The sequence below is a fragment of the Volvox carteri genome, assembly GCF_000143455.1.
Source record: "Volvox carteri f. nagariensis unplaced genomic scaffold VOLCAscaffold_37, whole genome shotgun sequence".
NCBI classification, from domain to species: domain Eukaryota; kingdom Viridiplantae; phylum Chlorophyta; class Chlorophyceae; order Chlamydomonadales; family Volvocaceae; genus Volvox; species Volvox carteri.
The window spans coordinates 709,893-723,172 of NW_003307580.1; the positions used below are offsets into that span (position 1 = coordinate 709,893).

General features: G+C 51.4%; 1 protein-coding gene across 1 annotated transcript; it reads right to left on the reverse strand.

Annotated features, from left to right (window-relative positions):
• Window positions 1–1,546: 1,546 nt before the first annotated feature.
• On the reverse strand, window positions 1,547–9,490 carry VOLCADRAFT_106050 (uncharacterized protein; the record flags this gene model as incomplete). Its single annotated transcript, XM_002953656.1, has 15 exons — window positions 9,246–9,490; window positions 8,320–8,431; window positions 7,949–8,081; window positions 7,301–7,537; window positions 6,681–6,841; window positions 6,285–6,427; window positions 5,640–5,676; window positions 4,916–5,028; window positions 4,645–4,701; window positions 4,225–4,326; window positions 3,694–3,902; window positions 3,230–3,361; window positions 2,862–2,940; window positions 2,609–2,755; window positions 1,547–1,636 (listed from the first exon to the last, which is right to left on the reverse strand). The coding sequence occupies exons 2-15, from the start codon at window positions 8,330–8,332 to the stop codon at window positions 1,547–1,549; spliced, it is 1,653 nt and encodes a 550-aa protein (XP_002953702.1). The 5' UTR covers window positions 8,333–8,431; window positions 9,246–9,490.
• Window positions 9,491–13,280: the final 3,790 nt, after the last annotated feature.

Here is a 13,280-nt window from a genome sequence, read left to right on the forward strand (position 1 = left end):
TTGTGAGGGTATTTTGGGGCTGTATGCAAAAAATAAGCCCGAACGCTTGACTTTGGGCCGGGGCGCTAGGGCGCCTGACAGCTGCACGGGCGGGGTCTGGTGACACTCGGGCGCTGGAACCTGGGTTGGGCGATGTCGGAATCTGGACGCGCGCTTGGGGCCGTGGCCTTGTGAGGGTATTTTGGGGCTGTATGCAAAAAATAAGCCCGAACGCTTGACTTTGGGCCGGGGCGCTAGGGTGCCTGACAGCTGCACGGGTGGGGTCTGGTGACACTCGGGCGCTGGAACCTGGGTTGGGCGATGTCGGAATCTGGACGCGCGCTTGGGGCCGTGGCCTTGTGAGGGTATTTTGGGGCTGTATGCAAAAAATAAGCCCGAACGCTTGACTTTGGGCCGGGGCGCTAGGGTGCCTGACAGCTGCACGGGTGGGGTCTGGTGACACTCGGGCGCTGGAACCTGGGTTGGGCGATGTCGGAATCTGGACGCACGCTTGGGGCCGTGGCCTTGTGAGGGTATTTTGGGGCTGTATGCAAAACATCAGCCCGAACGGTTGCATTCCAGTTGCATTCATGATTGCCGTACTCAGCCTCAGGTGTGATCCCTGGCCAGGCCATGCGGTCAGTCAAGGTCATGCATTCCCCAACCATGCAGTTTGAAATGTTCACAGCTTCTTGTAAATAAACAGGCAATTCACCAGCGAGATGTACCTGTGGCATATCAACACTCATTTCATGCACACACGCAGCAGGATCATCCAGTATGCACCCATTCAGTATCCCATCACTCTCCCCAAACAGGAAGTCCTAGATTAACCCTCAGTTCACTTGGTCTGATTCCTGTTAGACCCCCCACGCTGTCTCTGTAGCAAAGCCGCGAGCTTGGCGCCCCTTCCCAGGCGTTGGCTCCGCCCGCCCCTGTTCCCCCGCTGGCCACCCCCTGTTGCTTGCTCGCCCCCCTTGGTTGGCTGCTTGCCGCCTGGTGGGTTGCCGGCGTGTCGATCACTGATGTCCCAGACAACATTTGAGTCCTGAAGGCAGTCAGGCCCATCATCCTTATCAATGTCCGAACCCTCACCCGATCATGCATCCTCCTCACCCACGGCATTCACATCATCATGTATACGATTATTATAGAAATACTCTTCTACGGGACCTTCGTCTTGATCAGGCTGCATGTGGAGCAAGGGCACATGTTCTTTGGTGGCAGAGTTTTCCGCAGTTTCTTTCTGTGCCTTCGCTACTATTTCTGTCTTCTTAAGGGCAGGTTTTGTTTTCAATGGCTTCTGGGCTACGGGCAAGTAATTGTTGATACCGCTATATATGACAGCACAACGACGGCCCAGTGTACTTGAATAACATTTCTTTATACTGGAGGACAGCACCGGGGTATGGATTACAGAGAAGGAACGGTTCGGGGAGTACGTTTTGAACCTTCGTTCATCATTACACCTAATAAGCTTGCAGCTTTTACAGCATCAGAACGTTTTGGAGCTGCTGAAAAAGTACCAAACAAAAATGCAAATTGTTGCGATTTTGACGGGGAGGGTTTACGTTCCCCGTGTGAGGCCTTGCGCCGTTCGTTTTGGGGTCCCCGTTCCATGACTCTCACGTGCACGGGGACCTCGCCATAGCTCTGCCTGCACGCAGGAGACAGTGATATTGACGAACGCTACATTATGCCAGTACTGCTGCTAGCATGTTCGCAACGCTTGCTTCCCTATTTTATGGTTTCCTCAAACAATTTGCGGGTTGCGTTTTTAGGTAACGCTAACATGTACAATCCAACATCAAGAGATGTAGAACTTAGCGTTCTAGTCAGCGTTTTATCATACTGTCCTGCTGCCGCATGCGAACCGTGGTGAGTGACAAGATTATGCATATGTGAGCGAGAAGCGCACGATCCTTATACCCTTATTTACACGATCATGGACACTATCGATCCATGATGTCATACCTCGCTTCCTAGTTGGAATATTACAAACCCATATTGTTTTCGTTATACGTGGTTTATGCAGCGTATTACATAATAGGATGGCCTACATCAACTTCTGTCTTTCAACATTTCAACACGCAACTAGCAATTAACACAGCGGTGATAAGCTAAGCCTGCACGCAGATATACTCTGTGTCCAGCAATATCCAGACATAAATGTCATTCTTCACAAAGCTATGGTCTAAGCTATGGTCTACCTACCAAAGGCAAGCACAAAAAATGCATATACGCTCAATTCGCCGCAAGACGTATGCCGCAACGGAACACCTGCTGCCACACAAACCGGTCAGTACCTATGTACCAAACCCCCGTACATCCATGAATGAAAACATGAAAACATGAAAACAAGCCAGCCCAATCTATCCTGCGAAGGGCCAGGTCAGGGTTCTGCCGCAATGAGCATTCGTTGCAGTTCCAGAACTCCTAGGGACATCCTGACTCCCAGACTCCAGCGACAGCAGCATGCAGGGCAACCCACAGCACCACGGATGGAACATTCCTGTACACTTCTACCCCACCAAACCAGCACTCAGCGCATGTAGTCAAAAACATGCGTTGAAGCATCCGTATGGCTCGTACACATGGCTCTCTCGTACTCTCCCAGCGCTTAGTTCACCTGCTGCGGCTGCGGCACTCGGTCCCGGATCCATTTGCGCACCATCTTGAGCATGGTGTCCTGGTAACGAAACTCCAGATGTGAGCTCACCGGGGTGCGACTGAGCACCTTGGTTAACATCCACTTCTCCACCTCATGGTTGGAGGCCTGATCAGGGGGAGAGAGAAGTATCAACTGCTGCTACCCAACCCAGAGAGACAGGTTAATTGCAATTGCGTTCCCTGAAATCACACGCTGGCAGTGTGGTGCTCACCGTTGGCTCGTTGTTCCAAGCCATCCGGACGTCCTTGCCGACGTGAGTGAAGTTCCAGAAGCCGAACGTGAAGGGCACACTGATGAGAGATGGCAGCAGACAAAGGGAAGCAAGCATTGGCTGAAGACGTCGGGTGCAACCGTGCAACCTTGCCTGCTTTCGACGGCAGTGGTGCCATATTGTTAGTTTACTAGACCCTATTAACAATACTGTATTGTCCAATATTGTAAATAGGGTCTAGTAAAGTCATCATGCGCAGATACGGTGTGCAGTGTGCACCAGTTCGGAATAGTGCTAGAATGTTGCGGAATAGTTGCGGCATTAATCTGCAAGACTGGTAGGTTCGCAAGGGTGGAAACCCGACGCACCTGGAGACAATGTCGTTATGGTTGTGAACCCGCCACGCGTCCGGCAGGACCGCATTGAAGTCCTTGGCGAACACGAAGTTCCCCACACGGGGCGCACCGAACGTCACCATGGCTACGCTGCCAATAGTGGGCCTGTCTCGTCAGGAGGGTACAGGGACATGCGGTAAGAAACTCATTACATAAAATGGGATGTTTTGCATTCCACAGAGTGAGGTGAGGATGGTGCGGCAATAAAGTACCTTAGTTTCCGCTTGGCACGCCTGCGGAGGGCTTCCCAAGGTGCGAGGGAAGGCCTATTCCTCCTGCCTCTTCCCTTTTTAAGGGGAACTTATGCAGAGGAGGGGCTGCATGCTCGCTAATATTTCTGGCGATGGTGCTCCGAGCCTTTGGAAAAGACATGGTGTTGCAATTAGGAGCTCTACTGCAGCCCCACCACGTCAGCATCGTTGCTTGCACGCACTTACCCTGCCTGACGGCGGCGATCGCGGTCACGCTTGTTCCACGCGATGTCGTACGCCGCGACCGTTGCCAGCGCGCCGCCCAGAGAGTGGCCCGTCACCTCCACCTTCCATGGACCCCCGCGGCCGTCAGTGCGCAGTACATCGTCCACCAACTGGAGGACCGCCGCACGTACGCTCTTGTAGCCCTCCAAGAAGCCGCGGTGCATGCGAATCTGCAGCGGGAGCAGCGGGAGAAGCGAGTGCATCGGGAGCCTCGAACAGCTGCAAATATGGATGATACCCCGTATAATCGTATAATCGTTCGATGGAGACTATTGAAAGGTCATATATACCACTGATGGCTTGTTCATATGACTGATCCGATTACCTGTGGTATACACGCAAGCACGTGCCCCATCGGTTGTGTAAACGACTGCAAACAATGAAGGATATCAGCTCCCGTGATACGCCCAGGATACAGTCCCGAAACAGCGGCCGACGTACGCCAACGCGCACACACACACACTTTTCATACACACACACAGACGAACCAACCATGGACGGATCGACCCCAGCGGGGCCCGGCTCCTTGGGGCGGATGGCGGTGTCCGGAACAGGAACTGTCCACAGGTCGATCAGCCAGTCTGCAGTCACACTCTGCAGAAGGAGGGTAAAAGGAAAGCCGACCAAATATCGTACGTTGGCGAAAGCTGTATGTAGAGTAGGTAACTTCCGCATGGATTATGATTGCATCAGGCCATGTTTCCTGTGTGGCTGATGTGGAGAGCCACGCCTACATGTTCTTACACCGCAGCGGCGGCACTCTGCTCTCAACTGGTTAACATCTCCGTTTCCATGCGTAACTCGTGTTGCCAACCGAGCCGCCCAAAGAAAATACTATCCAGCCCTGAGGCTGAGCGTCCCTTTGGCAACCCCGCTACAAACCGTAGCGATCGCGATAGCTATGTGCTTTACCGTGCCGCGGAACGCCACCACCACCCGCCGATCATCAATGTTCCGGAACACCCAAGCCTGCGTGCATGGTACGGCGTGTACGGCAGTGAATAAATTTACGTCGTCTCGTGCCGTCCATAATGTTTTCAATGGTCTATGCACAGGGTCTTTATAATCGATAAGACCGAGACATAGATTGTCTTTAAACACTCCTCAATTGTACAGACATCCATCCCGTTATTATTCTTCTCTCCGACGTCTTTAAAATCACTTCCGTTTTTATACGACGTACCTCCGTATTTGTACGGCAGTTGTTAATAAATGCCAGTGGGTAGAGATCTCCCACCCTTCCTCCAGCCGCCTCCATGACGTCCTTAAGGTACTCCCAGGTAACCTTATCGTAAGCTGTATATATACAGACAAACAAGCAGGTCACATGTATGCTCATGTTTATTTGCATGCTGGTCAAGATGCAGCAGGTTCATACAACCTGCTGTGATGTTCATGCAAGCAACTGCAGGCGAGTGGCAAAGGTTAAGGTCTGGCTTCTGCTCCCGGCGCGTCCGGGTTCAAATCCGCCTGCCGATCTCTCGGGGTGTTTAAGTGATGAAATGGGAGGTGCCCCCCATGTTGTGGACGGTGTAGGACGTGATAAACTCAACTTGCGAGCTGACCAGGAACTAAGATGAAGCGCCGTTGATCCGCTAGATTTGGTTGGATGCCGGTGATGAGTTGCCAAACTCAAACGAGTACATTCTGAAGTCGGATGGGGTGAATGGATTAGGGTGCCCCTCTAGCAGGGGAGAGCAGGGAACTGCCTCGGGAAGGAGGCCACTGGTGAAGCTTAACCACCCTGTAACAACATCAACATCAACTGCACGACTGAGGCAAGAAGCCTATCTCCTTGCAGGGTAGTACCTTGTCGACGGTCGGTTGTATATACTGACACCTCCCGCCCCACGCCGAAAATCATCTCCCCGCCCATGCCGCATGCGACGTGGACCCTCCCAACCCACCTGACCGACGGAGCCACTCGACAACATTGAGGCCAATCTGCGGCGGGGGTGAGTCGCGTCAGGAGTAACAACAATGTAACACATATCACCAAACACCACATGACTCAGCACTGTCCCTTGCATTAATGCCTGTAGCCGTTAGCCACGAATCCAGAACCCTGCCACCGTACACCAAGTTCCCATTCGCCTGTCCCAAGCCGGCGTCCTAATCCCCATCACCCGTACTCCCCTACTCTCACAAGTAGGGGAGGCGTCTATTAAAGCCGGGCGACCGATGGAATGGCTAATCCTGACATTGTAGCGCTACGCGCCATCCTTCCTCACACGCCTGAGTGCGGCATGCCTGGTCTCACAGCAGGCCTCCCAAAAGGGGCCCCGTAGGGGGACCCGCGGACTAGGACACCCGGCAGCCAAGGTCCCTGTCGTACTTAGTACCCGTGGGTCCCCGCAGGCTGGGCATTCACAAACGACGTGCACAACTTCCAACAGCACCGCAGCTGTCATATCACGACTTAAGAGTACCGATACCAGGATGCCCAGGATACTAAGCTGAATACGCAATCCCGGGTATGCGTGTTCTGCTTACCTGAAACACATATAGTTTTCTACGTACGATACTCTTCTGGGTGATAAGACACATCCCACCTCCATCGGCGCATCCCACGACATCTCCAAGGTCTTGCAGGTCGTGAGAGCTTCAAGGTGGTGCGGGTCCGCGGTCGTCATTGGGCGCATACGGCACCTGATGGTGATGGAGCTATCCCCAATGTGGCCTCCAGTTAAACTCACTGCGGCACATACATACAAGCGCGCACAGTGGTGAGCCGTTTCCTTAGGACATGCCTCAACCTGACCAGACGTGCGAGAGCATGCGTGTGTTCCATGGGAAGGAGCAACAGTCACCGCGCTCCCCACAAGAGCTGCTATACTCCACAAATCTTGCCTTTTTTTCGTACCCTAACAGGCTGCTGGAGGATCGGTGTTTCAAGCAACGCAACGACACTAGCGCACAGTAAGCAGCAGACAGCAGTACATACGTACTGTGCAGCAGCAGCCTTGTCTCGCGCAGGTCTTCGCCCTGCTGTAGCAGCTCATTCAGCCGCAGTGTGGCGTTGCCCAGGGGATACTCGTTACGCAGCGGACGGTGGGTGCTGGGCGCCTCGTCGTACAGCTCGATACGGAGCTCGTCATTCGTCGGATCTCTGGGGTGGCAAACCGAAATAAGGCAGAGTGGTCCCTATACACAATGAATGGCTTAACGGTGATCATGAGCGCTTAACGGTGATCATGAGCGGCAAGCACCAGTGCGCCCCCACCCTGCCCCACGGCGGGTACAATCCCCTTACACCCTTTTGTATGCTGGTGGAAAAACGTCTGTAAAACTATCATTTAGACCTACCTTTTCAGGCCTATCTATTTTACCATGGCACGGTCTACACACGCACGGTCCTAAATATGAATCTATACGATCTATTTCTTGGTCCTATCTAATACACGATGACCCTGTCTGTCTAAGACGACAAACATTTAACTGTCGAAGCACGACTTGCTGAGGCATTCTTCTATGCACACAACCGTCATGAGAACAGAAAATATGCAATTTTCAAGTAGCTCATGAGCAAGGGTTTCGTATTTGTATCATCCAGCCTGCTGCTGCTTACCGAACGGGGAAAAGCATGGCAGGCCTGTTCGGATCCCACACTGGGCTGCGGCTGACGGTGCTGCTATTGAATTTCAGGGGCCGGGAGCGCGCCTGCAGAGTTGCCGGGCTGACCATGGAGACCACCGCGTAAGGACTGGGGGCTTCCAGGAGCTCCCCGGGTACTCCAGCGGGCAGGTCGTCCGCCCTGACCAGGTACACCTCCAGAATACCCCAATACGCTTGGCTTAGAAACTCCCTGCACGCACAGATGCGCGAGGCACTGGGCTAATGCAAGCTTTTGCAGATTTATCTGGTGCGGAAGACCCCCGGAGTGCGGCATACCACAGTTCGACGCCCTATCTAAAGTCTGGACTTCAAACAAACTGCAGCAGTTACCGCCTGCCAATTGTAAAGCCATACTTAGGTCAACCGCAGTTAACCTTACCTATTCGCCGGCAATGCGTGGACGGACCCAACCACATCTTTATATTAAGTTTTTTCGATCGCCTATAGGTCACAACCCCATATAGCATACGAGGGCGGTCCCTACCCGTTATAAGAGCGTGTGGCCTTTAGGTGATCAAAGTTCACAAACGGCATTTCCCGTCATCGTCACGCTTGGGGCAAGAGTGGACACCCCATCTATCATGCTCATCACTTCACCTACTTCTCCATTACGATAACCGTCGTGTCCTTCACGTCAAAATCCTCGAAGCGATTCACCGGCTTGGGATCACGGTACGCCCCGAACGCAGCCCCCGCCAAGCCCACGGCCCGAGGCAAGTCGAACTGTAGGCCGCCTGCACACACATATATATATATATATATGAAATTGGCAAGATATATATGAAATTGGCAAGAAGGGAGGAATACAGCACTCTCGATACATTTCCACATGTGGAAAACGTATCGAGGGATAGTTATCACAAGCACGCTTGTAAGACTACTATTTCGGGGGAACCCCGAAACGCTCGGTACGAAACACTTCGCAAATTATTACCGCGAACAAGTCAACATGGAATGCGCTGATGGGCTTACCGGGTGTTGTCATGGCGCTGCGTCCCTGTTCGTTCGCTTGGAAAAGAAATTGGAAACGCGGCTTGTGCAAACACCTTGTGTGTGGGTGGCACCTCGCAAGCGAGTCCTTTACCTGTCGGGGGAACGTCCGTGCCAGCTGATAATGAATGAATTGAACTGTTGAATTGAATTGTTACAGAGAGGGAGGCTTCTGGGCCGCTTGAACACATAATGAATGAACGGGGACGTGCGTTTGCCATGTCTCGTATGCACATACAGCAACACGCTGCTTCTGCGACCTCCCACAGGAAACATATCCAGGCAATCGTAAAATACCGGCGGACAAGCGTGAACTAGTGTATGCAATGCACATGCTGTGAGGAAACTGGGTTCGCAAGTACCTGGTTAAGCTTTCACGCCGTGCAGCAGTTAGCAATCAACCACTCGAAGGACAATTCGAGCACAAGGCATGTAATCCCTGCTCTACACACTGAGTAAAGAAAGTGTTGGTGAGACGCTATCTCACTGGGACCTAACAGACACAACTGTGAGTCATCGGCCGTTACACGTACTCGGGAGGTCCGCTACCTGCCACCGATAACTTCTTGCCTAGGCATACACGTGTAAATCTGAGGTGACACTTCCGATAAACAGCAGAGCCTTTTAAAGGCTTGGAATAGCCTATCCTGATGGACGAGCTGGCAGTACTCTAGGACCTGCCAGCCGTTGCACACAGAAGTCCGACGGGTGGCTTTCCATATGCCACAACCGATACTCACAGCAGTCTGACGGGTGGTCACAACCGTTACTCACAGCCCAATACCGTTACTCACAACAACCTGACATATTACCTTAACAGGCCACGGGGCGACACGACATCCCTTCGCATCAACAGGAAGTACCCATGCTTATAAGCACGGAGACAAGTGCGTGCGTTGTAAGGTTACCTGGCTAGGGATTGCTTTCCGAAGTTCCTCGCTGACGAGTCCTAAGCGTCTCTTTGGCTGGGAAACGTTGGCATTGATTGGCGGCCGAGGGGTTCACAGGGTTCGCTGCCTTGGATCGATGTCTGTCGGTGTGTCGCGTCGTATAACTGTAGCTTCGTACTTTGGCTACGCGCTAAGTCTGATACGGACTCATGCAGCTTTAATAGGTTGTTCTCACTGATCGGGACACTAGCATTAAGTTCAGAAATCTCACGCCGGGCACAGCGAATCACCCAAGCGATAAGAAACTAGTTTAATACATTAATAGGAAGTAAAAGTTCTCCAAGAAACTCCCGTAAAGGGGCTCCGTACGCGAGGGCCCAGTGGAAACGCCTCGTACACTAACAGGGTGTTTCCACTTGGCCAAACACTAACACTATGTTCGATGCTCTTCGTCCCGGACTCGTCTCTCACCGTTCTAAATGCGTATATTGACATAACTAATGAAAGAAACAAATATTCATCAACAAATTGGAGGTTGGGGCACTCCTGGAGGAGAACCGTAAGGCCTTGTGGAAACACCCCGTACACTAAGTCCACACTAGCGCGTCACAAAGTTAATGGGACCTCAGACCTGCCATTAACTTTCAAACCTAGCACGAACTATTTGGCGGGCAACTTTTAGGAGCTGGTTTGTGCCTTCTGATCACAGACTTTAAATCTGAGCAGCTTTTTTTCTGGATATTCTGCCGTCGTCAAGCCTGCTGGGGCTGATAAGCAGCAACAATGCACCGGCGTAGCCCGTGAGGGCTTCCAGGAAAAGCCTACGATCCATATTTTCCTTACAGACCTTGACAATTAGCAGCAATTAATACCTGGCACTAAAACATTCAAATTACGAATACCATCTTGGTTTCGGCGCTCTCTAGTGCAGCTAGTGGAAACGCCGTCACACTAGCACTACACTAAGTCCACACTAGCCCATAGTGTACCGAACATAGTGTGCGCTCAAGCGGAAACACCCTGTAAGGGCCGGGCTCCATTGACTTGTTTGTTGGCGTCTTTTCAAATTTTCGCGCGCGACACATCGCCTTTTCACGCTTTTCTTTTCAATGTTGCATTATCTATAAAAAGAAATTATAGATGTTAAAAGAGGACGAAGGAAGCTGTGGCGACAGCGAAGAACGGAGGGCCCGTGTGGAAACGGCCGTTTCCACACGGAAACGCCCGCGGGCCCTCGTTAGGCCCAGGGATCTAGCCGAAACGTGACCAGGTTTGCGGAAACATTTTGTATTTGCGGAAACGCTGCGGAAATTTGCGAAAACTATAGATTGTCTATATAAAGCTATTTTTTGCTCTTTGCAGTGTTGCGATAATATGGACAATCTCAAACGCGCTCTTGGCAATGCGGTTCAGTCTCGTGGGATCTGCAAGCATTCCGTCTCTCTTCGAGCCCCAATCCCCCAGGCCAGAGCACCCTTATCGTAGACCTCCCCCATAGTGCTTGATTTTGACGGACTCGATTGGTACGCTCGGATCGGGTCACTCCGATGTTGTTTGCAGGTTGCAGAGCAGTCCTTGCTCTTGTCATAATGTCTTCTAATCTATCAACATGTTTCCAAACGTTGGTAGCAGGCCTTCCACCCTCTTTGAGCTGAAACACAGTCGATCTCTCGAATGTCGTCAGCCCCAAGGTCGGGGGCAGTGATTGTAGACATTTACACTAAAGTATTATCAATTGTGAAGTAAACGCACGTACATATATGGCAAACGCAGGCGTAGAATATGTTTTGACTTTCCGCCGTACTGCAAACTATTTCTCTTTCCGCACTTTCTTCGTTCTAGGCCCTATGAGGAAAGCGGGAAGAAACCTATTTCCGCAGATCCCTGGTTAGGCCTCCAATAACTCTATAAATTTTATCGGCACTTCGGACCAGCCCATAAACTTTCACAAAGCCAATAAACGTTGGCGCGAAAATTTCTTTGCTCTGTTTTGAAATCGGCTTACGCCCAGTCCCCTTTTGATATCTAGGCTACGCTTTGGACTGCTCGCCAGCCAAAGCCGTTGACTTTCGAGATGTCGAGATGTCGACATGTCGCAGAACAACCTGCCGTCCCAGTTTCCCACCGCAACTTTGCCCACGCAACTTCACAGTATCCTTCAGTCTACAATGGCGCTGTAATGTTATGAAGTTAGTTAACGAGCGTTTGAAACGCGTGTGAGACCATGTCGTAACTTCGGAGCTAGCTAATGTTGGGAAGTTAGTGTGCGGCCAAGTGAAACACCCTGTAAGCCATGTGTACCCGCCATGTGTACCCGCCTACTACGCCTACTTCAGATTATAGCCCGTAGCCATGATCGGGCATATGCGTAGTATTGATCGTGAATGGGCATGCATGCGACTTCGTAAGGCGGAATGGGCGGCGGCCGTGCGTTAGCCATCTTAATAGCAGCAGAACTATTACTAGAAATATATGCCCCTGGTTTCTCTAGTTCCCCTACTGAATATCAAGTCTTCCAATATTTTATCTGAATCTTTCGCCTGTGAGCCATTTCATGCATAGGATGCGCTCATGTGTGTGATATGCGGCATGACGTCAACGTCCCTACCTATTACACGAAAGTGGTGAGCAAACCTACGTAGAGACCTCGCATTACTAGGGCACAGGTTCTGTACATAATGGATGTCACCTGTGCCTGGTGGGGATAGGGCTAGAGGCTGCATGGAAGCATCCTTATCCACATAGATCGACTGCATGCTTCATCAACCACAGGAGTTGTTCATGGCCGTAGGGCCTGGCTTGCTTGTCGTGTTTCATTTCCGTCTTTGCCTGAAAGCACGGATTCATCCTTTAGCTTACCTCCACCCCTTCACGTGCCGGGGTGTGTCTACAACTATACAGCGATTTGTTTTGAACCATTTGCGCGAGAGGGTGGCAGAGCGGTCAGGATGCGGCGGAGGATCGGGCACAGAATACGGATGGGAAAGACTAGGATATGGCGTGAGAAGATGTATCTTTGCGCCTTTCATGTCTCGGGGTTCTCGTCATAGTTGCTGCCTTGGTCGCCTGTAAGGAGGTGTTTCCACTTGGAGTAAAAGATATCGGATAATGGGTTAAATGGAAATGTCCCGGGGATTTTTGCGCACGGATTAGGAGGACCAATGATGGCAGGCTTATTGACAGTTGTATGTACGCCCGCATACGACCTTTTCGCGGAACAGGGTGTTTCCACTTGGCCGCACACTAACATTAAGTTCAAAAAATCTCACACCTGGCTCAGCAAATCACCCAAGCGATGAGAAACTAGTTAAACACATTAATAGAAACTAAAAGTTCTCCAAAAAATCAAATTGCCCACATTCCAGCAAATTTCAAATACCAACTTGTGAATCGCGGATTACTACGGGGATCCAGGGGGATCTGTTGTTGACTTCCGGCCAGAACACTAACGGCTGTACGACAGATAAGATGGAATGTTTGGTATAAAGGAGATGATGTTCTGACTGAAAGCTTGTTCTGTGATACCTGTAACGGTTAAGGTTGGCTTTACCTACACAGTTCCACTCGCCTATATCTTAACAGGTTATGAGCCCCGCGCCGCCGCGGCAAGCGAGCGAGCGTTTTGCTTAAGTACTGTGTCCGAACTTGCTGGCTTAGCAACTCTCTGGCTTAGAGATAGGACAAGTATGGGGAAGGATAATGATGTAGAGCGATTAGATAGCTACGCCAACTATTTTCGCTGGCGGACGGCCATGAAGTACTGCATGTTGATTAAGTGCTCGTCCTGTAGTGTAGTACGGCAAGTGCGGCGCGGGAGGAGCAGACCGGAATTGGCCAGAGGACAGTGACTGATACGGTAGTGCGTTACAAAGATTAGCTGGGAACAAAGCGCTGAATCCAGACAACGCTAGTTCGCCAGTCAACCGTGCAAGCAAGCGCAAGTCAGAACGTCGTCTGTTGGGGATTTTGAATTGTTTAAATAGTGATTTACTTTGTATTCGGGACCCAGCTCAATAGTAAAGTAGATAAGGCGATTTGACGTTGCTGGCATAT